The sequence below is a fragment of the Anastrepha obliqua genome, chromosome 1 (genome assembly GCF_027943255.1).
Source record: "Anastrepha obliqua isolate idAnaObli1 chromosome 1, idAnaObli1_1.0, whole genome shotgun sequence".
Lineage (NCBI taxonomy): Eukaryota > Metazoa > Arthropoda > Insecta > Diptera > Tephritidae > Anastrepha > Anastrepha obliqua.
Genome location: NC_072892.1, coordinates 136,118,777 through 136,145,355, shown reverse-complemented (window position 1 = coordinate 136,145,355; position 26,579 = coordinate 136,118,777). Strand labels below are relative to the sequence as shown.

The 26,579-nt window shown below is 37.5% G+C and overlaps 1 protein-coding gene across 1 annotated transcript in view; it reads left to right on the top strand.

Moving 5' to 3' along the window:
- The first annotated feature begins 2,788 nt into the window (after positions 1-2,788).
- Positions 2,789-26,579, top strand: part of LOC129237374 (uncharacterized) — a 134,066-nt gene continuing 110,275 nt past the window's right edge. Inside the window, exons 1-2 of the mRNA XM_054872073.1 lie at positions 2,789-2,792; positions 11,822-12,173. Coding sequence (XP_054728048.1) covers positions 2,789-2,792; positions 11,822-12,173 — 356 coding nt within the window. The remainder of the gene's footprint in view (positions 2,793-11,821; positions 12,174-26,579) is intronic.

Genomic DNA, 26,579 nt, shown 5'->3' with positions numbered 1-26,579 from the left:
GCACAACACATACATATAAGTATGTGTGTGGAAGTGGAGGCATTTTAACACAGTATCACCCTCACTGGCCATCGCATAGATGAAACGAAAATAAATGAAATAAAATATCAATAATTGTAATATAATAGAGAAACGTGTCAACTAATGGGCTGAATGTTGAAAGAAATCGTAACTGAAAGAGGATCAAGTTGGAGGTGCTAAAAATAGCACGCCTCAATTGTTTCTACAACTATCTCGCGCTGCAAAACGAGAAGCCAAACGTATTTTTCCCACTTCAAAATAAATGGTAAAATTACCGGAGCGGTGAAATTTTGTTTGTGAGTAAATACCTACATAAATATACTCGCACGCACTCGCCTCCCTGCTGGAAAATTTAGCGATTGCGAGTTGCTGCCATTCCAATGAACTCTTCATGCGTTTCTTCTATTTTTATACATTTCTAATTTTTGGAGTAGAAAAATACGTCTAGAAGCACAATTGAAAAAATTGAGAAACTATCAAATAGAAGTTCATTAAGTCCAATTATGTAGAGGATTAGGTGTAGTCAGAGGCCCGAAAAAATCATGATTTTCAATAAATTTTTTTGCCGACAAAAAAATCGAAATTTTTGAGAAAAAAAGTCCTTTGACCAGGCACGAGTTTTTTATGTTTTTCAAAAGCAGTATAAATTTTATTGAAATCTACCAAGCGGTTTTTAAGTTACAGTGATCATTAGTTCAAAAAACATAGTTTTGAGAGAAACGTATTTCAAGTTTTGCTATCAATTCCGGAGCGCCCGAGCGCCCTTTGTTAATTGTTGAATAGCTCGAAAAGTGTTTTTCAGATTCACTTCAAATTTTCACACAATATTTGTAAGATATTATACTTTAATAAAATGCACAAAAACTCCAATTTTTTTTTAAATGCTGACTGCTCCTTACCCCTTAAATTATCGGAAATCACTACTTTCTACTACTTCTTAGGCAATTTTCGCACTCTTTCCTGGTTGCTGCAATAATCTACGAATTGCGTAATTTTTAAATTATTACTAAGCAATGGAAATATTGCCTAGTTAAATCCTTTTTCATGTTTCGGAATAACCAGTAGTTAGAATGCAGTGCGCGAGTTAGAATTTTCCACGTGCGTGTTTTCAGTTCTCCTCATCAAACTGGATACCACAAGCTCTTGCCTTGTCTTGGTTTCTATACGATTGCCTTTAATTGCTCGGCTAAAGCACGGCAGTTGCAGTTGATACCTGTGGTTCCCGTTTCTGTTGAAAATTGTTTCAGCAGCTCATAGTAGATGACATATCCTTGATCCCAGGGATAGCATAACCTTGAACAGAGCACAATCTTTGAGCCTTTGGCAAAGATAATGCGAGCTCTCACGCATCGACTCACACAAGAAAATTTTTGAGCTCTCAAAAGATCGAATTAATGGGTCAATCGCTATACCATACTCCGATTAGGTACCTAATTTGTACCCGAACATCAATTATAAAACATGAGGCTTACGTTTTTCAATACCTGAAGAAGGCGTTTAATGAGATCGTTTTGGAATTATCCAGTTATGAGTGCTTAAAACGCTTTAAAGATTTGTTCAAGCAAATGCAGAAGTGTATTGACTTCCAAGGAGAATATCTTGAAAAATAATGAAGCACTCCGAATTCGAGTGCTGAAATGTAAAAAAAAAAACTGCCAAAAATATTTTTTGTCAGCAATATATATATAGACATATTATTTCTTTCATAGGTTGGAACTCTCTGCTTTGAATCCTCATTTCTACCAACATCAAAATCATACCAATTAGACTTTCGTTTTTATTACTAAACAATTACCCTTTTTATTTATTACTTAAAGTAGGGTTACAAGTTAATTCGGTATGGCTCACGTTGTACACCCACAGTGGGCATGGAACACCAAATGAAAAAAAACAGCACATCCCCAATGCTGAGGAAACGCGGGAGCGAGGGAGATATTAACCTTTTGTCCGATAGTCAAGCCGCGATCAAGGTTCTCATGACGCCATGGTGCAGAACGAAATTAGTCAACTTCTGCAAGGAGGAGATCAGATCGCTTGGGTGTGCGGGTAACATTTCTCTGATCTGGATTCCAGGACATAGGAACAAAGAGGGAAATGAAATTGCTGATAAACTTGCCAAAAAGGGGACTCAATTGGGCTCAGAGACCTCCTACCCGGTCATCGGCATCCTTGACAGTTGTTAAAGAGGAACTGCACAAATTATTGCATTTCTCAGGAAAACGCAGAAAAGATGGATCTCCATTTGTTCATGCGCTATTTCGAAAACCCTTTGGCCCCAGTACAATGTACGAAGAACTCAGAAAGTCATTTGGACTCCTAGCTATTCAATTTCCAAACTCGTAGCTGTGTTCACAGGTCACTGGCCGATCGGCACACTCGCGAAAAAGCTAGGGTTACCATTTAACCTGCATTGTAGAAGCTGGGGGGACCTTTCAGAGAAGGAGACTTTTGAGCACTTTCTCTGTAAATGTCCGGGTTTGGCAGCTAGTCGATTAACGTCACTGGGTGCTCCATTCTCCATTATATCAACAGCTCTGGCTGGCAGGTCTCATAATGGTATCAAAACGGCGCTTCAGTGCTACTTGAGGAGTGCCAGACTGGCACTTCAACCATTTCACCTACCTAACACCTTCAACTTTCAATAGAAAAGCTACCTTCGTTTTGTACTTATATATGTAAATGTCCGTTTGTCTATAATAATTTTTCTGTACGACTTTTTATTACTTCAAAGGTGTGTCAAGTGTGCAATAATTTGTCGCTATCAAAAATGGGTGAGTGTACCCTTTCCTTTTTACTATAATATATTTATAGCCTTAATATTTATAATAGATTCCGTTGCTTCTTAGCTCAAACTTCTTCTTAGCTTCTTAGATCAAAAAAAGCTGTACAAGACGCCTCTCTGCTTTGGAAAGTTTTAACAATTCTTAAATTCGAATATAGGCCAGATATTTTGAACGTAGTTCTGTCAATTCGAGACCACAGATCTTGGATCGAATATATAAGTACAAAGCGCCCTTCAAAAATGACGCCTATATGAAGTAGTGATACCTTTTCCTATGTGATCTTTGACATTTGTCAAGTGGATAGATGTACAATTTTCCACGATAGAACGACTTGTTAAAATTATTGAAACTAATTATAGAAATGGTCGATCTTTTAGTAGCAAAATGCGTGATTTTTTTGGTGAAAATAGTCGTCCTCATGAGTCGACAATTCAAAAGTTAGAGAAAAAATTTCAGGAAACTGGTTCTGTTGAGTACAGCAAAAGGGCTGTGCAGACCAAAAACACTAGATGTTCTGTTGAGATTATTGTTGTTGTAGCGCAACGTGTTGCTGAACAACCTTCTTCAAGTATATCGACAACCTGACGTTCTCATCAGTTAGGCCTTACTTGAATCAACTAATCTACTGATTGGCGGGTTTTACATGAAGATTTGCATTTGCATTCTTCCGAAATTCATTTGACACAATAATTGGGGACAACAGATTATTATCAAGGCGGGAATTTCGTGAATTATTTCCTTGAAGATGATGCAGGTTTTGCACGCAAAATCAGTCTCAGTGATGAAGATCATTTCATACTGGATCGATTTGTCAACAAACAAAATTAGCGCATCTGGAGAGAAGAAAACCCTCGAATAATTTCTGAAAAATCTTTGCATTCAAAACGTACTGTTCGGTATGGCTTTTGGGCTGGTGGAATAATTGATGCGTTTCTCTTCGAACGTCACTATAGACAACTGATTGGATTTTTTTTTGTGGTCTGAGCTTGAAGGAATAGACATAGATTATCTTTATTTTCAACAGGGTAGTGTCGCAAGTCACACAACACGGGAAAACAATGCTTATTGCGATCCAAGCTTCCCGGTCGATTAATTTCACGTAATGGGGACATAAATGATTTCCAGAGCTGAAACACATCATTCGGAATGAGATTGCTGAGCTCAATGATGATGTGTGAGCGAGTTTTTGAACATTTGAATTCTCGTATGACAGCCTGAGGTGGACATTTAAGTGATGTCGATTTTCACAATAAAAACGGCAGTCATTTTTGTTGACCACGTATAGTTGGTGCAATTAACTAAAAAAACGAATGCGCAGAAAGTACACATGGGTTGGACATACTCTTTAAAGCAATCCAGACGAAATAGCTCAAGCAGTTTTACAGTGGAATCCATAAGGCGCTAGAAATAGGGGCCGGCCTAAATTTATTGGGTGAAGATGTATTAATAAGGAGACCAGAAAATCATTCAACGTACTGAAATATGTAGTACGAAACCGTGATTTGTGAAAATCTATTGTAGACTGACTAAGTTCTTCATTACGATTGGATTGTAATATTGGAAGATTTCAATATGAATTATAAGGCAATAACATTATTTTTTCACACATAATTGCTAAGATCCCTTGAATTGATAAGAGCCCTCTATGTATAAATATTTTACGTTTATAATCTGTTTAAACCCCATGTGGTCTCATTTCCACTGCTCAACATCCTATCAATACCAAACTTGTTAAAATCTGAAAAATTGCTATATTATTTTTGAACTGACCATTAGCCCTTCTAGCTGAGATTTCTTTTCCTGCAGGGTTACAAGTGCTGTGTCAATAAGTACGCGTGTACATACTTATCAACGTACATGGAGATACTTGTGGATGTATGTATACATACATATGTATGAGTGACTTTTTCCCTAATATCGGCTGTGTGTGCGTGGTGCGGTTGGCGGCTAATCGCTACGTTAGTCGTCTGCTTACCTGCCATTAAGTGGCGCACTGGTTGTGTTTTGTTTGCTTAGCATTGCTTTTGTGATTGTTGTTGATATTTTTGCAGGGTTTTCGTAGCTTTGTTTAGCACATACGCTCGCCAATAGGTTTGCGCTTGCTTTTTATGCTTTTTTATCTGTCGGATTAAATCCCTCTCCATTGCTCTGGCGCGTTTTGGAATGGGCAAAAACTGTCAGTGCGCTCTTTGAGTTCGGTATTCATGAAATCTGAATGTTTTCCTTTGTTTGATTGGGAGTGAATAAAAGGTTGAGCAGATTACCTACAATAACTTATGTACATATTATAAATATTTTGCTTACACACATTCATATATCTGGCTGCGTAAATTTTTAACTGGCTCAAATTAAAGCAAAATTATTGCAGTGTAGAATTTATGCAAATCCTTGAAATGTGTGTGGTTATTTGTTCGAATAGCTATCCATCAATTTAAGATATACTCTTTCATGCAATTAATTGAACAAATATTAATTTAATTAATTTTAATTTAAATTTTACAATTTTATTGGGTATAGGAATAAGTATCCGTCCTTTCTGAGCCAAAGTTACGAACTATTTAGACAATTAAATAATACAATATATCACGTGAAGTATGTGCCATTGGCAGCTACAACTTTACTCCATCTCTCAGGCAGCACGGATTCCTCCGACGAAAAATTCGAGTTTTTTTGACTTGATCCATTCACTGAGCCAGTTTGCGATGTTCTCGTAAGAAGCGAACCGCTCTCCAATAAGGGCTGACTGTATTGATCGGAACAGATAGTAATCCGAAGGTGCAATGTCTGGGGAATACGGCAGGTGGGGCAAGATTTCCACATTCAGTCCCTCTAAATATTTCTGGACCGATTTAGCAACAAACGTCAGTTTGCCATATCTATCGTCCCGTTACGGCCGCTTTTCTTTGATAGCTCGATTCAAACGCATTAGCTGCAGTTTCAGATGGTTTAAGGAGTTCATAATAGATGACACCCTTCTTATCCCATAAGATGACCAACATAACCTTTGAATCATGAACTTTTTTTTCGCTGTCGATGTATCTAGTTCACCTGGCAGACTTCAACATTCTCGACGCTTAGGGTTATCATAATAGATCCATTTTAGATCGCCAGTGACGATGCGATGCAGAAAAACTTTTCTTTTCTGCGGTTCAAGAAGCATCTGACACGTCATCAAACATCTCTCCATTTTGGAACCGTCAGTGTATATGTTAAAGGTGTGGCGCGTTTAAAGTTGTCTCTTCCGTCATCGTTCCTTTTCTAATACTACCTTTAGTTCTCTGTTGAAATTAGATTGTGGAATAACGTAGTCCGAGAACGTCACTGAAAAAATCGTAGTCAAATAGTGGTGACCCAGCCCAAATAAACCCCAAGCATGTCCGGACTAACGGCCAAACAACTGGTCAGATTTAAGTAGGTGAGTGACAAGAGGCGATCATAAGGGCTGAATGGGGAAACTGCTGTGTTCCATTAAGACATTTAAGACAGCGACAGACTACAACTTGTTTTAGCGATCCACTCGAAGCTGGGAAAGCTTAGATGGCGGATGAACTTATTGCATTCGTCGTAATGTTCAGATTATCACATTTTCAGATACTTCCAAAATTTTTCTGATAGTAAAAAAGTGGACTCACGAGAGTCTTATAAGAACAAGCTGGTCAAGTAGTTTTTTACAAATAAAGCCTGGGGCTTTTTTAATTGCGGAACTCTGAAATTTTCTTTAAAATGAACAAATTTTACTATAACTAGTAAGGAAGGCTAAATTCGGTATGTACTGAACTTTATATTCCCGCGGACATTTGAGTAAAATTTGATTTAACCTAGCCGTTAATTTTTTTTGGATCAAACAAACTCAAAGATGATGGGAGTTATATGATAGTTTGCCACATTAGAGGGATGTACGAAATTTAGTCATAACATATAAAATGTGGGCGTGGTTTTTATCGTATCTGAATAATATTTAAGTGGAATCTTAATGAAGTGGGTAGCTGCGTACCAAGTTTAAGGAAGTTTTGTTAAACTCATGTATCTTTACTTTGTTTTTTGGCAGACGAGCGACCTGGTCTATTGTATATACTACGGCGTGTCGATTTAAAAATCTCTCATTGCTCTGTGAAAATCGTATTCTAGGGATGAAAATAAGAAAGTTTGCCGAAGGAACCATACTTCTAAAACGAATTCTGATGTCCCCCAATTTGGGTTCAACGAAAAATCCCACTCTGACCCATTTAGAGTGCTCCAATCGAGTCCAAATGTATGACCTACCCCCACTAACTTTGGACGGCCGATCCACCCATGCCAGTGGCACACCCCCTGGAACTCCCCTGGGGAATTCCCCATACATACAAATATCACCATTTTTGGCCTTTACATGAGAAAAAAACTAAAAAGTTCGACCCAAATTGGGGGGCATCAGAATTCGTTTTAGAGGTATGGTTCCTTCGGCAAAGTTTCTTATTTTGATCCTTAGAATATGATTTTCACAGAGCAATGGGCGATTTTTTTGCCTCCCCACAAATCGACCCGGCCTAGTATATACATATGTCTATACCACAGTGAGTGTTTACAGAGAAGTGGTCAGAGAGTATCTGTATCAATTTAGCATAGATATAGTAAATAAATATGTGCGCAATTGCAAGCAAGTAAACATAACCTAAATAAATGATGAAACAAACGAAAAAAAAGAAATACAGAAAAACAGACGAACTTTCAGTCCATCCCTTTCACACAAGAGAAGAGGCGGCATTGGTTACCACCACTCGAAAACATTTGTAAGTATATGAAGGATGTTTTTCTAGATAAGCATATCAAGCTAATTGTCCCCCCAGTGTACATCTGGTTTTGGCATTTGTTTTCGGATGTGCTGACGAATTGCCATGTACCTACTTGCTTAAGTCTATTCAACTCAGCTATTTCGGAAAGTAATTCTATGAGCAATCATACATTACATGAAAGTGCTTTCCAAAAGCAACCAAAAAGTAACTTGCTAGCTCACTTTCTGATACTCATTTTTAGCCATTCATACTGCGCTTGTCAATATTTTCTTTTTCTTTTTCCTTGGTTTTTTTCTTTTTTGACATTTAATGGCGACTGTGTTGTCCTTTTGTTACATATTGCATATGCAATTTGTTATTAAAAGAGGCACTTATTCTGGTGAACACGATTGAGTAAAATTATTGGGCCGTATACATTTCAATTTCGGTGAAAAATTATTAGGAGCATTATTTAAAAGCTGGACGGCTGTTGAGAGATTTGTAAGCCGATGGCGATGAGGTTTTTTTTTCAAAATTTTTAACAGATTCTTCAGAAGCCACTGGATTTTTTATATGAGAAGTTATGATCGCTTATCAGGCTTGGAGCTCAACTTTTTGGAATTGATTTACAATTTGAAGGCCGAAAACAAAGTAAGCAATAAAACAAACAAATAATTATCTGTGTTTTGCCATCAGCATACCTCGCAGAGGTCGAACGAAAGATAAAATACTTGTCAAAAAGGGTTTGAATGCGAGGGCTGCTTTGTCTATTCTGCGCCCATTATTTTAAAATATTCTCCTTGGAAGTCAGTGCACTTCTACATTCGCTTGAACCAATTTTTAAAGCTCTTTTGTCACTCCGAAGTGAATTCTTCCAAAATGATCTGCTCAAAAGCTTCTAAAGCTTCTTCAGGCATTGAAAAACGTAAACCTCGCATTTTATTTTTGATGTTCGAGAACAAAAAGAAGTCATTAGGTACCAAATCAGGGCTGTAAGGTGGCCCATTAATTCGTTCTTTGGAGTGCTCAAAACTTTCCAGTGTGAGCCGACACGTGAATCCGGCGCTTGATTTTCCTATAGTCTTCGAAAACTTCTGATTGTGTACCACTCAGAATTGACTTTTTTAAATTCAACTACTGGTACAGTTGCGGTGTTATCAGATTTTCTCAAAAAATTGGCGATCATTTGCTTTGAGGTGCTTCTTCCGTGAACAACTTTTGTTGGTACTTTGTTTCCGGCTCATATGCATTCGTCACTTGCTACGGTTTCATAGACGTGCTTTGCATCAGCGGGGATCAAATGGATATTATCGGAATTATTTTCTGCTTCGTCTTGTTTAATTGCACAAGTATAAGAAATCTAGCCCCCTATTTTAAAGCAAAGAATCAGAAAAAACTTTTCACCCCGCTGTGGTGAAGTTAATACTATTTTCTCTTGTAAGCGCTTTTTAGGAATAAAATCCCAAAAAATATCACAAGAATAATTGCAAAACGGAGATTAGATTCAACTGTGATATCAGCTAAGAATAGGACTCACAATACCAACTACGCCGTCAGAGTAAATCAAAATAGGTTGATCAACTGCAGCTGTAGATGTTAATAACCAAATAGGGGACTCCTTCATGCTGAAACACGCGGCAGTGGACAGGTATCCATAGCTGTGTTTAACAAGAAAAAGTTGAAGTGAATCCCACCACCAATCCTGCTGCCCATTGTAAAGTCAACTGCCCCCCGTTTTCTCTTACGTACCTCACTGTAGAATATTGAAGTGGAATTTTTTCTTCAGGTCAGAATAGAGGAGTAGCCGATATGACAAGATTTGGACGAACCCTGTTTTTAAGTGGAGCATATAATAAGACTGTCGCCGTAGCCGAATGGTGCGTGACTACTATTCGGAATTCAGAGAGAACGTAGGTTCGAATCTTGGTGAAACATAAAAATGGAGAAAAAGTTTTTTCTAAGCGGTTGCCCCTCCGGAGACATTGTGAGCCATGTATTTCAGCCATGAAAAAGCTCCTCATAAAAAAATAAAACATATCTGCCGTTGGGAGTTGCCTGAAAAATGCAGGTGCCCCCATCCGTAGAACAACATAAAGACGTATACCAAAGCGCCGTTGTGTCCTCACTTTGTCTTCTACATTTAAATTCCAATTGAGCTTCCTTTCTTGTATCAAACTTAGCTAGCGAGAATTTTCGCTCAACGACAAGGTGATTTCATTCAATATCGGAGGTCTTACTTCCGGTAAATGATGTTTCCTAGTAAATAATATCAGTTCAGTATTGATAGCGTTTACGCCTAGTCCACTTACTTCGACCACTGATCTACCTCATTTAATAAGCTCTGCATACCATAATTTCACTGAGTGTGTTCGGAAATGGTCTGAACTTACTGTTTCAACTGAACTTACAGTTCCTTGCTGTTTCAAAAAAATTTAATTTTAAAAAAATATCCATAAAAAAGGTATCGAAATGCCACATCTTTATAACGATTTTCTGCACACACCAGTGATACGCATACATACATATTTAAGTAAACATATGTAGGTGTACGGTGTAAGGAGGGAATGAAACTGGATATACATATTTTCACGCCAAGTGCGCAACTTTTATTTTCCTTTGTTTTTCCTTACCATATTCAAGCATTGTTTAACGCGGACGAGTAGCCTTTAATGAAGAGGATATATGCATGGGCGCATACTTGGCACATGCACTGTATACAAGTAGGAATATTTGCGTACGCATGTGTGCCGTGCACGTTATAATGTTACTTGCAAATATGAGTGTGTGTGTATGTGCGTAAAAGTGTGAAATACGCAGAAAACCGTGTCAAGAAAAACAAAAAAAGAAAAAAAAAATTCAAGCAAAAATGTTGAAGGATATTATATTCTTAACCTTTTGCCACACTTGCCGTTATATGGCATGGAATATACTTATAAATATATGCATATGTTTTACGAGTTTTATGTTAGTTGTTTTAGTAAATTTTTGTTGCCTTTATGCTTACAGCGCGCACGAGTGTTGGCTACAACAATAGAGGTGCTAACAATAATAGCAACAAAAACGTCAGACAGGCACTCTAGAGGTACTCACCTAAATAAGGCAGCAATACAAAGACTAAGAAGGCCAACAACAACAACAAGAAAAAATATAAAAAAACAACACCACAATCCTTAGAGAGATTTAGTGGCCGTGACCACGGCGGTGACCTCACCTACGGCACAAAAGTTGTTGGCGGCGGCAGCGACACCGACACCGACTGCGAGCATCGTATCGGTTGGGCGGATGGATGGGTGTTGTGGCTTACCAATCTAACCAATTTAACCACTCACACATCGCTTATCCTACAAATGGATAAACATCTGCTGACAAATACTACGCTGTTATTGATAGTTTAAACTAACAGTAATATAATTTGCTTATACAGCGAAGAGTTATAATAAAAATAAAGCTTGTTATTCAAGCGTCATAACGACCAAAGCGATCATAATCGGCGAAAGTGGCGAAGGACAATGGCAATGCGACAGTTCATGCGGAAAGTGAGAGAGAAGAGTAAAGGGCAAAAATTAACAATTCTAAAGTTGGCAAATAAAGCAATAGAAAAGTAAATACTCGCATCGACGATTTGTGGTTGTCTGCCAACGTGAAACGTTGAGTGGCAAATTCAGCGCTTGCCTACTCTTCGACCCTTCGTTTTCGCTGCTATTTCTCGCTCTATTTCTTCTCAATCTACTGGTACACTGTTAGTTATCATCTTGTCTTGCATTTCATACTAATGCGAGTACTCACTAATGCTGTCGGGCGCAGGTATAAGTAAATGGGTTACCAAATGCTTGTATTACAAATCTATCAAAAGCACGCTACAAATCCAATACTACGAATCAACCGAATCAACCGAATCAATTTGGTAAAATAGAAACAAAATTTACGCTCTGCACCAAGGGAACTAGAGAAAAAGCATACAAGCAGTCCTCGAATCAATCGCTCAGTCAAGCGTGCAACCAACCAGCCAACCCAAGATCCGAGCCAAGCAATCAAACAAAATAATAAAAAAAAACAATTCTAACATACCAAATAACTAAATTGAAAATACCCACGAAGAGATAGCAAAACAAAAAAATGTAAATAAATTGCCAAAAAAGCAAAGAAGGAAATAAGTTTTTGAATAATCCTAAAGCAAAGGCAGCTAAACCTTTGCAAGGTCACAGCACTTAATAATCATAGCAGCCTTTTCGCACACTTGAGACAAGAGTAAAAAACAAAATCCAGTGCTGCCGACAAAAGCAGCAGCAGAGAATTCAGCAACTACGAAGCCAGCATTCGAATCACCATCAAAATTTGTCTCATCATCCTCGAAAAATACTCAGTGCCCACTTACCGTACACGAAAGCGAACACATTCTTAGTGGCAAACGCTTTTCTATCACCACCACCACCACTACTACCATCTTTCCTTCGGCTATAACCGGGTTCGTAGGCAACGTTGAGTTAGCGAATAAAATGGAAGATGCATCGCCACCGCAGAAAAAGAGCACTACACTCTCCGTTGACCGGGCAGCGTTCTTGTTGTTGCGCGTTAAAAAAGCATTCAAGAAGAAACGTCAACAACGCAAGGAGAAACAGTAAGTTTAGATTTGTAAACATATATTTATATATATTATATATAGAAGGTGGCGCAAAATGTATCACCTTATCGGAAGATTTATAATTGTTGCAAATAGCGACGAACAAGAATCATACCACATTTGGCATTTGTGAGATACACAGCTGCAGTACACAAACAGACAGTGGAGCGCGTAAATGTCAAAATAAAAATGTTCGTCACTCAAACACAGTTTGTTTCTTTAGTAAAAAGTTTTTTCTAATAGCGGTCTCCCTTCGGCAGGTAGTGGCAAACCTCCGAGTGTACTTTTGCTATTAAAAATCTCCTCATAAAAAACCATTTTCAGTTTGTAGTCGGCGTAGATTCCCCCATTTGTGAAACAACATCAAGACGTACATTTCAAATGTGGGGAGGAGCTCGACCAAACACCTAACGCCAATTATATATTTATTTAAAAAGATTCTTCAAAACCAAATTAATTTGCGCCACCTTGTGCAAATATAGGGTGGGCCATGTAAAATTTGCTTTTAGAATCGGCTATAAAAAAAAAACTAATCAATATTTTTTCAAACTTTTTTTTTTATTTTGAAGATTGAACATTGCCATTTATGAATGAAAAATAATATCGTTCAAATGACTGCCACGACTGGCTTTACAGTAGACCATTCGATCAACCCAATTTTTAAGCACATATTCAATTGTTTGGGCTTCAATTTTATGAATGGCAACTTCGATTTCGTGTTTTAAACCATCAATCGTCTCTGGATGGTTCGCATAGCATTTGTCCTTAAAGGCTCCCCACAAAAAATAGTCCAACGGGCTTAAATCACAGCTCCGAGGCGGCTAATTGATATCGGAATTTCGGCTGATTATTCGGTTTTGAAAAAGGGTAGCCGCCAAAAGTTCGAGTGTAACTTTGGCAGTGTGACAAATTGCACCGTCCTGTTGAAACCAAATTTCGTTCATGTCATCCTCTTCAATTTTTGCAAACAAAAACTCGTTGAGCATGTCACGGTAACGGTCGCCATTTACTGTAACCGCGGAAGAATAAGAAGACTCACCACTTTGGAAATAGGTTTTCAATATTTCCCAATTTTGTTCAAGCGTATAGCGTTCCATTTCGTAAATATGAAACCTTTAAGTAAACTATGAACACATTTGACATGTCATGACAAAAAGCAAACGCTATATGGCCCACCCGTTATTATATATTTACGTATGATCGTTATTGTTGTAGTTGTAAGGTATTACTCTCATTTCAAAAGTATATGTATTACCAGAAAATCTGTAACCGATCAATTTTATTACCGAATTTATTATTTGTACCATTCCTTGTAATTGCAACTTTAACGTCTAGCCACAGCATAATTCATAGAAAGGAAAACAAAAAAGATGTAATAGAAAAAACAACTCAACACTAACTAACGTACTAACTCGTTCTCAGAACTTTACTACCAGCTTTCTTGGCAGTGGAAGTGGAATAGAATGGAATTCTTGATGACCGAAAAATTTTCAAGCACTTGGCTTCCTGCCCATCAGACTTAAAACTAAGAGGAACGATTTTAAGAGTAGGGAGAAACAGGTTGGGTGGGATCTCATCACTCTTCTGTCAAGCATCACTGCAGCTATTCCTGAGCAACCTTTGATTTTAGTATAACTGCCTCCATTGATTCGATGGCCGCCTGGCTATTCGAGAAGATATTTTTCGTAGTTTTTCTTACGGCGTGTGTATTAAGGTACACAGTTACCTCCTTTATGGCTCAGGCTTCTGCCTGACAGATAATTCTAGTCATAGTTTTTGAAAAAACTCTATAGCCTACTTTATTTTCTAGCTTGGATCCATCCATGAAGCAATAATTAAAGGTGATGTAAGTAGCCCAATTTCACCCTGTGTTAGCCATCTTGAAGCTACTTAATAAATCCGTGTTGTCCTCTTGGAAAAGCTACTTTTTATTTCAGAGCAAATTCTAAAGAAAAAGTACTCAAAAGCGTAGAAATTAAAACTTTTGCTGAAAAAGTTAGCAGGCAATACTGTTTTGCCTATTCCATTTTGCTTAGACTTACGCATCTTTCAATTTCAATTTCAATTTATTTGATTTTTTTTTTTCAAACACGAAACGCGCTGCATTATTTAAAGCGATTTGCAATTTTTGCTTCGAATTATTGTATTATCAAGCCTGCAATATACTAATTCAGCGTATGATACATGAGGAACAATGAGTAATCTAACAAGTTTTAATTTAACTTTACGCATCGGAACAAACCTATAAAATAGATAGCTGACTAAAGCATTGAAAGGTTGCAGTTTTTCATCCACTGTTGTGAATAACCGACACATATTCCAATTAAGCTCGGCAGCCTCCTTATTTAAGAGATCATGCTGAATAAGCTTAAAGTCTCTAAAAAATATCTACTTTACTTGATTGTGTCTGTTGAACTGGATGTTGTAAGATAAGAATATCAACTCGTGGTCGGAAACTCCAGCCATCCGAAGCTGATCAATATGACTGACGTAATCTCTGTCACTGACGCAAAATACATCCAATCTAATAATAGTGTAGTCGCACAGGGAATATGCATACATTATTATCAATATAGTCTTTAAACCATGTCTATGTAATACATATTAAGTCAATGCTCAAATTATCAAAAACAAAATTTAGATAGTCAATTTTTTCAGCATTCAAACTTCGCGCATTCAACTGACAGACATTAAACCCATTGTAGCCATTACAAATGAGTTTAAGCAATCCTCTTGCATGTTCTTTTTTTTCACTACTTGTTTTGCTATTGCATTACACATTGACAGTTTATGGTTGGGAGTATACGCAAGGTGAAGGAGTTTAAATAAAGCAAGGGGATAATGAGATAGATAGGAATGAGATCAAAATAAAAAAGATTACATTGTAAAGCCAAGAATATGAAAAGTAACAATGAGATGAACGAAATAGAAATGATACTAAAATAAAAATGATTACAATGCAAAGCAAAGAGTTTGAAAAACATAAATGATAAATAAGAGAATAAATTTAACGCAGACATAACATTAATAATATAACGCATACATGTTTTTGTTTTTATATATATATTAGCAGTTGCCATGCTCTCTATACTCGTTTTTTCAGTTATAATTACAGCAGATGCTTTCCATTTCAATTCAACCGGGATTTTTTTTAATTATATAAGAATTTTTTTTTTTTAAATGCTCATAACTTAGTCAAAAATGAACCGATTTTAATGATTCTGGGTTCAAAATGATCGTCATTACTTAGCCGTCATCATTACTTTGAGCCGAAAAACAAATTTGCCGATAAATCTTGAAAAAAAATTTTTTCGGGCGGACAAAAAAATACGTGTCTCATTATTTTGAGCAGAGAGCAACATATTTCAGTTACATCGAAATCGAAGAACATGACCCGAATAGCCCGGTTGAATTGAAATGGAAAGCATCAGCATCAGTTTGGGGTCGAGCTCTAACAAACACTTGCCCACGAACAGAGAAAACTGACGTTAGACGCTTTTGCTTTTTATACTGCATAGCCAAACGCATTAGTTCGCGATTTTTTCTTGTAAGACATTCGTGGATAAATAGCTTCCCTTCAATACTGACGCCGACATCACTAAGAGAAAGTGCTCGTCTCTTATCTTTGCAGAATTTAGCTACAGCTTTCAGCAGTTGAGAGCGATCTGCAGCAGAGCTCAATTTGATTATAATTGGAGCTACGCTTTTATTGTTTGGGCGTCTACTTGTGTTTCTGCGTATATATAAATTTATCTTTTTTAACACAGATTTTATACTTGTAACTTTGCAGGTAATCTCGTTAAAAAATCAAATGTATGATTAGCGGACGTGACGAAATAAAAGTGGTTTTTCCTTGTTAGGAGTTTCCACTATTTGTTTTATTTATTACTTCAGTGTAGGTTTACAAGTGGCACATATAGATTCCAATCCGATGCATGGTCAAAATACATATATATATGACACAAATCCATGGGAATAGTTAAGTTAAAAATATAAATAATAAAGTACCAGTTATAAAATAACATAAAATTATTCTATGGCTTACAACGACCTTTTTCAATTTTTTACTACATTTTCAGAAAGGGGATAAACTTATTCCCTTTTTTCCCTTGCTTCCAAATTGCATCAATGGATTAAGTAGCATCCGAAATCAGTTGTCAAACTTTACTTAACCTTGTATAATTGAATCATGGGATCTATCCGTGTACAAATTTATTTCCGCTCTTCTCCATGGTCGTTTAGTTTGCCTCTCTCTTCTTGACGCCTCTCTCTCTTAGTCTTAAATAACCTGCCAACGGTGTGTTTAGGGAAAGAGTAGCCTAGTTGATGATTATAACAACTCATAGTATAGAGTGTCCGTACCGCCGGTTCTTTGATAGCGCCATACTGTTAAGTCTAAGCGCTAAAGCGGCGGTCACATGGTTTCCAATCAGATTTAGAGCAGGTACTCCTCTGCAAACTTCTTAATTTTTCGAAGATTCTAAGCAGTTTGTCGAAGGAAAAATAAAGTACCCCGTCCTCTCTCTCAATACAGCCGATGCAAAAATTTGCCAGACAGTAGCAGAGAAAGTTTTCTATACTATTCTCATCCTCCAAACAAGATGCACATAGCGGTTGCCTATAATGTGTACGGTTACCATATGCCATCCCCATAAATTGTGCTCCGTAATAAGTCCTATCAGGATTTGTAGCTCATTTCTCCTCTGAAGAAGAAGGAATTTTACTACCAGCCTGTCAGGTATTTTCAGCAAACTCTTGGTTGTTTTCCAGGTTTGCTTTATTAATAAATTGATGTGCGTGACGGTTCTCGCTATGCTTGGCCCTAAAAATTACATCGAATTGCCCGCTCTAAAAATCCGCAGTTCGCCAATTCATTAGCCAGTTCTTTGACTTAAATACCACCAGAGTTTAGCTGCCCCTGCAGCTCGTGATCTTAAGACCTCGCCATCTTTTCCCAATTACCATGTCTGCTATTTTAAGTATTGCAAAGACTTTCGATTGAATAAAACATTGGCATTATATCTCAAGCAGTAAAACAACTGAAGTTATTGCCCAAATGTCATTCCGTTCTAGCAGCATTTTCAGTCTTGATGTAGTTCGCCTTCTATTTTTACCAATGCTAGAATATAGTATTTTTATCATGGGGATGCCTATGTATCTCTGCATAAGAATTTTTGCAGTTAAGGAGCTAGACAACCTCTGCCGAAGCATTATAACTGTTAAGAAAATAATTAATAAAATACTCCAAAGGTTCTCGAATAATAGTGGTTGCGAAAATCACGAGTTGAAAAATTGTATGAAAATTGATAAATGAAAATTTCAAAAGTATTTTATTATGAACAGAGGTGTACCTGGACGACGTAGCGCCAATGGAAGTGAAACAATTGCGCCCCCACTCCTCTTTTTTCTATAAAGTTGTGAATGTGTTGTTTTTAATCTGTTAAATAAGACAGTATAAGTTTTAACTTGCTGAAGAATCTTTCACAGCTAGCAATGGAAACTGCTATTGTCAGTGGAATTTGAATTACGAAGCGAAGATTCGGAAACACGCTTTCATCTCCGAATTGAACAATGAATTCGAGGAGTGTTTCTGAATTTGAAATGGTGTTTTTTCGGCTCGTGAGCAACATCCTGCAGTTAAGAATTTCTTCGTAAAGTTCATTTCCATCAATATCACTCACTCAGAATTGACCTAACTCGTTGCGCTTTTTTTGAGATCGTATTCTTTTTCCTGATAAACAAGACCTTTGACATCGAGAAGGAGTCCTAATTTTTCACTAATTTCATTCGACCTTACGAATCTTCCCTTCATTTCTTGAAATAGTCGATCAACTGTTTCTTTCAAGACCCTTTTCATTTCTTCGATGGCACTCAAACCTGCATCAATCGAAATCTCACCATCCATATTTTTTTATTCTTCTTCGGTGTCTTTCAGTTGCAAAGTTCCATTTTTGACATAAATTTATTCCTTGCTCGAGTGAACTATCAACGATGGCCTTTCTTTCATTTTCGAAATAATTTTGAAGAGCCTTCAAATCTTTAGCAGCATCGTCAAAATTCATTGTGGGATCTTGCAGCCTCTTTTGATGCGGATTAGTATTTATTTCACATTCGGTTGTTTATTTGCTGCGCATCACTTATTGTTTCACTTGTTTGATTCTTGTCTTCGGGCTTTGTTTTCTCTCGATCGCACATACTGCTTTTTCCGTAGCGCTCGCGCCCCTCCACGCTGTTCGAAGTTTTTCGAGTCGCCGGCAGTCATCAGATAAACCGGCTTTGTCTTTAAACAGCGCAGAGGGGCGCGGACATTATATGTTTAAGTTTTTCTCGCTGGCGATCACAGAGTCGACTATCCTGACTTCTTGTATCTTTATTTATAACTGAAGTTCAAAATCGCGACTATCACTTTGCGTTCCCCTAGAGTGGCGCCCATGGCACGTGCTCTGCTTGCCATTCCCTAGTTACGCCACTGATTATGAATTAAAACATCACACAAAATTGTGCAATATCTTATCTTAAAATTTATTTTTCGACTTTTATTATGACTTTCCTATATGCTTTTTTTGTTATTTGTTTTGCAAATTCCTCTAATGAGTCATTTTGCAACTGGGACAATCCTAGTAGCTCTCGAACTAGCTGAGTGCTGTTATCAAATGCAACTTTACAAACTAAGAAAAATTAGCGACAATGCCCGAAATACTTGGCTCACTTGACATTGAATTGCTCACCAATGTCTGACTTATTTACGTAAAACGCATTCAAATTTGTTGACGGAATAACTCCCACGGCATCGCCTATCACTCTTGTGGCACTACGATCTGCGTGCCCTTGGCTGAATGAAATTTCAATTAAATTAGCTGATTGATTGTGCGAAAAGCTTCACCTGCCTGAGCGAAAGACCGCAGGCGGTGCTTTTCATATACCTACAAGAAATGTGCACACACCAATAGTAACTCATTTATAGCTGGCAAAACTTGTAAACTGGAGCTGCGCCAATGAATACTTAAAGATTAAATACAATTTAATAGCAGAATATCAGCTTTAAAATAATTAATACTGAACTTTCCAGAAGGCGAAAAGGTGTATGCCAGAGAATGAAACTGCTTAACGAGTTCTTTAATATTTTCAAACTGTATTTATTTAGGACTTCTAAATATAAATAATCCATTTAAACATAATGGAATTTCAAAATTGCGGGAACACAGCGCTTAGAGTGCATCTCCTCGAAAGATAATATTTAAAATTGTTTCGTTTTGTTATTCCTTTTTATTATTATAAAATAAATTTCTGTTTAGAAATTAAATTTCCTCAAAGCTGTGATGTGCCTAGCAACATTCGATATGGCTTCGCGCCGTTGAATCGCCATTTCAATGTCTACTTGCCAGCATGTCTGGCTGCTTGTCTCGTTAGCCCATTTGCAGAGCTGTTAGTTTTCCATTTCATTGATTTTCAGGAGTTTGGTGCACGGCATCATCGCCTACTTTTTAACTTTGTATCATATTTTAATGCTTGCCAACCACAATTTCCGCCAACTTGTCATTCCGACGCACACAGCAACAAAAGAAAACTGGCAAGAAGAGCGGAAAAATTAAGACAATAGCAGGAAAAGACAAAACTGTGGATTAAAATGGGATTTTACGACGTTTATTCCTCTACCGGCAGAGCACATTTTCTGTAGGGATGTACATACATATATTAAATGTGACCTGGGTGTGATTAAGAAAGGGAAGCATACTAACCGGATCGAAGTGTAACAAATGGATTAAAGAGTTTCTTTTCAACCTCTTTTCATCTTTCTGATGAAGAAGAGGCAGTGCTCAAAGCCAGCTAAATTAGTTTTACAACTTCAAATAAATTCCCTAGCGTAAATTTAATCACCCGATTTTGGTTTTGGACAACTTTTTTATAAAAAAAAAACGAAATGGTTTTAAGTCCTATAAAATTATGGAAGTCTCTGCTTTGACTTTTACATGTTCCCTTGCTAATCTGTTTGCTTACTGCAGCTGTCTCTGTATTAGGTTGGGGAGTAAGTTCGTTGCGTTTTTATCGATAACTTTTAAACAAAAAACAATAATTATATCAATAATTTAATCAATTATATATTCGCCGTTGCTATTTGCAATCTCTTCCCATCTCTCGTCCAATTTGTTGATGTTATTCCGCCAAAACTCGCCTGATCTAGTGCCAAAAAAGTTGTTGAGTCAGTTTTTAATGACCTCTTTGTTATCAAAAGTAACGCCTCTCATATGATTTCGAAAATATGGTAATCGGTTGGTGCAAGGTTCGAAGAATACGGCGGATGCTGGACCTCCCATTCGAGCTCTTGGAGTGCGGCTTTGACGACTTGCGCAACATGGGGCCCGGCGTAAGTGTGAAGCAGTATGGTTTCACCATGTCGATCAGGCCTTTTCAGTCGAATAGTATCATTCGCGCGTTGTAGCTGGGCAATGTAGAGCTCCTTGTTGGCTCCGTGGCATTCTTTTCGAGAATTTCCCAGTGCACCATGCCCTCCCAGTTCCACCATACAGATATCATGACACATATCTTCTTTGGATGAAGATCCGGTTTGACTCTAGGCTTTGGCGTATCTTCTGGAGCCACCCACTTCTTTCTTTGCTTCGTATTGATGTATAGGCACCATTTCTCATCTTCCGTAACGATTCGGTACAAAAAGCACTGTTTATGATCGCGTGTTGCTCGATGGCGAGATGCTGAGAAGAAATTTGAAGGCGACTTCCTTTTTTTTTTCGTTGAGCTCGTGAGGCTCCCAGACTCCAAATTTTTCAGTAAATCACATTGAATGAAGGAGATTGAGAATCGTTTTATGATCGCAGTTCATTTTGTTCGCCAATTTACGACTGCTTTGGCGACCGTTCTCCTTTAAAAGAGATGTGAGACGTTCTTCATCGAATTCACAAAGCCTTTCACGTCAAAGTCGCCATTTTTTAACCAAACCATTTCCGTGCTGTAGACACGCCTATGACACCTTCTCCATCCACATCGCAAATGCCGCGGGCTGCTTCGGCAGCTTTTTGACCTCAATGAAAAGCAAAGAAGAGCAGGTGTCGAAAATCTTGATTTTTGCCTTCTGGGTATTCCGTTTCTAAGTCTCAAATGTGCCGAATCGTTGAAAATGTTGCAGAAAGCCTATGGCGAGTGTGCTTTATCAAAAACACGGATCTACGAGTGGTATAAGGCTTTTGCAGAGGCCCGGGAAGTCGTGGACGATTTGCCCCGATTTGGTCGCACATCAACGTGTTCAACGGATGAAAACGTCGATAAAGTCAAGGAAATGGTGCTGGAAAACCATCAAACCATCATTTAAGTTTGAGGGAGGTAGCTCGTGACCTTAGCGTGTCTCACGAATCAATTCGAAATACTTTACACCATCGATTGGGCATGAGACGCATGAGCCTGCTCGAGAGTTGAATTTCTTTGAAAAAAAATCATCGAAAGAAGGTGGCTGAAGATATTCTTGAGCAAGTGAATTCTGACCCGACGTTTATCCAGCGCATCATAACAGACGTGGGTATATGAGTTTGGCGTGGAAACCAGTCAACAGGCGGCTGAATGACTGAATGGCGCTATCCACATGAGCCGAAACCCAAAAAACCACGTTAAAGTCGTTCAAAAGTGAAAGAAAACGAGTAACATTGTTTTCTTTGATTCATGGTGTTGTGCACCCGAAATTCATTCCAAATGGTTCTATGGAAAATTAAGAATATTATTTGGAAGTTATGCGACGTTTGAGATAGAGTGAGCATAGGTAACGGCCCAATTTGTGGAAAGAAAACTCATAGATCTTGCACCATGATAACGCACCGTCTCACAAGGCTCATATTGTGAACACTTGTTTGACCAAAAACTGGACAAATCTCATCGAACAACCACCGTATTCACCGGACTTAACACCCTGCTGAAGGAGCTGAAGAAGATTTCTTCAAACGCGTATAAAAGGTGCTTTGATGGCTGGGCTAATCGTTGGCATATGTATATTGCTTCAAATGGAGCCTATTTTGAAAGCGACAAAATAAACGTTGTAGATTAAATAATTTTTTTTATTTATTTTTATTTTTTAAAAGCTTAAGCAACAATAGAGTTGTTAAATAAATAAAAGGATAACGCAGTGCTAGCAACGGAGGCTTTCAGTTGGGATTGAACAATTATTTTGCGTTTTATTGAACAATTCCCGGTACTATTTTGACAGAATATATATTCGGCCAAGGACTGTCACTTTAGCAGCATTCTTCATACATATATATGTACGGGGAATGTTTGTGCTGCAACAACAATATCGTTTTGGAAGTATCCACTTCAGAGTGACAAAAGAGCCTGGTTAAAAATTGGTTTAATTGAATGCGGAATATTTTGAAAAACAATAGAGCCATTTTCATTATTACTTTACTATGTTTTCTCATTACTGGCCTCAAAATATAAAAGGCATCCCGCGTACTATCCCGATTTATCACAAGAATGTGCAAAAGGATGAAAAGGAAATTGTAAACCCCTTGACTAATAAGCAAAATAATCGTTTCTAGTCACTCTGAAAAGAATTCTAATTAAGAACGTGTTCGGAGTTTCCACATAGAACCAATAATCGGAATGATTTTTCTCTCAATTTTTTCTCAAAACTTTGTATTGCTATTGTTTATTTTTTCGAAAAATTAATAGAGCGAAGATTAAAATACCAACTTTTGCAACGTTTATTTTATTGCCTTTTTATGACATTTATTACACAGCACAGCAATAATTTAAAGCCTCCATCCATCAGCGTTGAAGTGAATAAAATGCGACATAAGCACCACAATTCATATCACATTAGCTCCAATCTGAGCTGGCAGCACTTAACTGAAGTTCTTATTGCCGAAGCTAATTTATTCTTATTGACAATGGTAATAGTCAAATTACAATAGCTAATGGTGTCGCTTTCCTGCTGGTGTTATTGTAGCGGCGTCAGTGCAATGTCATCGAAATTAATTATGATAAATTGTTGTCGCTGGCGATGCAAATGCGCCAAGTATTCGCATCCGAAAGCAGAAAGAAATTCGAAGAACATAAACATACTTACAAACAAACAAGCATATAATCGTACTAAATTTATGGTATGCAAATTTTGAGCACGAAGCTAATGATGGCACATAGTGAGACAGACTCGGCTACATCCATTTATTGCCATTTGATGCGAGCGTTGCTACCCAATCGATTGGGAAATCCGCGCTCAAGACATTTTCTCTGATTTATGGCGTTTTCCCTTCTACGTAGCGGCTGTTTGCATAGCACTTTTTTGAAACTATACTCTCGTATTCGTGCATACATAAATATGAATTTAAGTGTATGCTTATGATTTTCAAATAAAAAATAATTCTTATGCTTTTATGGTAATTCGCATAAAACTAAAATCTAAATAAACTATTGAACATTTTGTAATGCAAGTTTGTTCAGATTAGTCTCCAAAATTGCTAAGTTAATTTTATTGGCCCTTTCATTGAAAAGTAAAGCAATTCTTCGGGCTTAGTACTGGCTAGGTGAATATTTCTAAAAGTCTGAATATTTGTTCCAGTCTAAAGAAAATAACACGCATGTAAAGTATCTGCATCATCACCTCTTATTTGTGAGAAATAAAAGCATTTTTCCAATAGAATACCAGTTTGGATGCCTGGCATTAAGAATAATGAAAACTTGTTAAAACTGTTTTTCCACTTTAGTAATCGTTTGTGCGCTCATCTAAAAAATGCTCTGGAGTCTGGGAATAATTAATATTTTTCCAGATCTTTATGAAGTTTCGCAAAATTATTTAATATTCAACATTGTTGGATTAGGCGTTTAGGATTAATTTCGTTGAAAATTAATTTCGGGAGTAACTTTGGATCGCCAAATACGATATTTTGAATTTGTTTCAAAGAAGCATTTAAGAATTTCAAAAACAATTCTATGAAAACCATGACAGAATTATGCGTGTAATCACAGAACAAAGCGGTGGACTGCTTTTCATAGATGCGCCCGCTGGTACAGGCAAGATTTTTCTTCTTCCACTAATTTTAGCAACCATACGATCACAAAATAATATTGCACTGGCTATTGCATCATCTCGAATTGCGGCAACTCTTTTGGAAGGTGACCGAACAGCGCATTAAACATTGAAACTGCCGTTTAATTTGCAAAACACTGAGGTACCAACATGCAGCATCAGCAAAAACTCTGGAACGGGAAAAGTACTCCAAACGTGTCAAATTATCATATGGGACGAATGTACAATGCCTCACAAGAAAGCATTGGACGCGCACTCATTTTATTGTCTGGTGATTTTCGACAAACACTGACCATTATACCACCCGCTGATGGACTTAATGCATGTCTTAAATCATCAATTCTATGGCGTTATTTGCAGAAATCGACTTTTAAAACTAACATGCGTGTACAACTACAACGGAATATTGGAAATAGGCGAATGGAAATTGATGAAGCTACACAATGTATCACCCTGCCAGCAAACTTTTGTAAGATCACAGAAAGCATCGACGAATTGGTGCAAAAAGTTTTCGAAAACATTGCACACAACTACAAAAGCTTTCAGTGACTCAGTACGCGTGCTATATTAGCAGCCAAAAACATCGATGTCAATACCATCAACTTCACCATTCAGCATCGAAACATACATCCACCACGACTTTGTAACGGAACCAGACTCTCAGTCAAGAAAATGATGAACAATGTTATCGAGGCAACAATTTTGACTGGAAAATTCAAAGGTGAAGACGTACTGTTGCTACGTATCCCAATGATCCCGACATATATGCCATTCGAATTCAAACGTTTACAGTTCCTGGTGCGACTCGCTTTCGCAATGACTATCAACAAAGCACAAGGACAATCGTTACAAGTGTGGGGATTAAATTTGGAGAATCCATGCTTCTCACATGGACAGCTCTATGTAGCTTGCTCATGTGTCGGAAAACCTTCTGATGTACTCGTCTACGCACCAGACGGAAAAACAAGAAATATTGTGTATCCCACAGCAGTTCAAATAACATCGAATTGAAACTAAACTGTGTAATGTCACAATTTTTTCGAAATAAACAAAATCAATAAAATAGTTTAGAATGAACTGTACTGTGTACTAATTTTTTTTTAAAGTTATTTTTCTTAAATTTGTTTTAGTTGTTGGCGTAGCAATGCGCGTCGCGTACAGTTAGTTTAAAAATAAAATTAAAATTAAAATTGCAGTAGTGATAGAAAGACAGTTGTAATAAAAAAATTAAAGTTGTAGAAGGTATTAAAGAAAAGATAAAAAAAGTATAAAAGGTACATACAAAGTTGAGTACATTCAGCAATATTCGGCAAAGTTTTGAAACAATTCATTTCTTCTAATATACATACAATTTTTAGCGGTAAATTACTCCACAGACGAACAGAGAACACAAAGTATTGACGTTCAGTCAGCAAAAAACTGTATTTCATCTGGGCTAAGTTTAGCGAACGGCAAGATTTTGAATATATAAGTCGATCTTTGAGATAACTGGGCTCCTGAGTAGTAATGATCTTCTGATGTAACACAAAACATTTAAACTTAAACAAATCGTCAAAGGAAACCGATGCAATTTGTTTTGTAAAAACAGAAATTTGGTGGTCCTAACGATTTTTTCTGTAAACGTATCTCGCGCTATTACAGGGTCCGGTACTCGAAGTGGAATCAATTAAAAAAAGCCATACATTTAGTTTGCAAAATTATTTGTATTAAATTCGAAGTAAAAAATGTGTAAAAATGATACGAAATTAAAATCAATTTACTTTTGCTCGATATGACCACCTTTTGCCTTCACCACCTTCGTCTTGAAACGAATCGCAAGCTACCCGAATGTGACTTGCAGGTGTTTTGGGTCACTCGCGGACAATGGCTTTAAGATGCCGAGTTCTGTTGAAACGTTCATCTTCTGCCACCGAAAAGTCTGTCTGCCCACGGCTTCAAAGCAACCTCCAGAATACCTTCCCGATAATATTTCACATTTACCTCGATGCCAGACTCGATGAAAATGATTAGAGAACGCCCATTTGCGGTTACAGCGGCTCAAAGCATTACCTATGCCTCCTGGTGGCTAATAGATGAACCAAATTCTTGTATGAACGATCGGTCAAATAAACCCTATCGTTTTGGGAGTTAACGAATTGCTCAATTTTGAAAATTTTCTGTTCAGGAAACACAATGTTCGGATATTGACCGCTTTCGGTCAACCGAAGCAACTCCTTCGCTCTCTCACCTCTGACTTGTTGCTACTTTGGTGTGAGATCATGCGTCTTTTGGATCTTATTAGGCTTGACTTTGAGATAATTTTTCAGTATGAGGTGGATCCTATGGTCAGATATTTTCCGTTCTTTCGCCATTTGATTGACACTTCGTCGGGGACT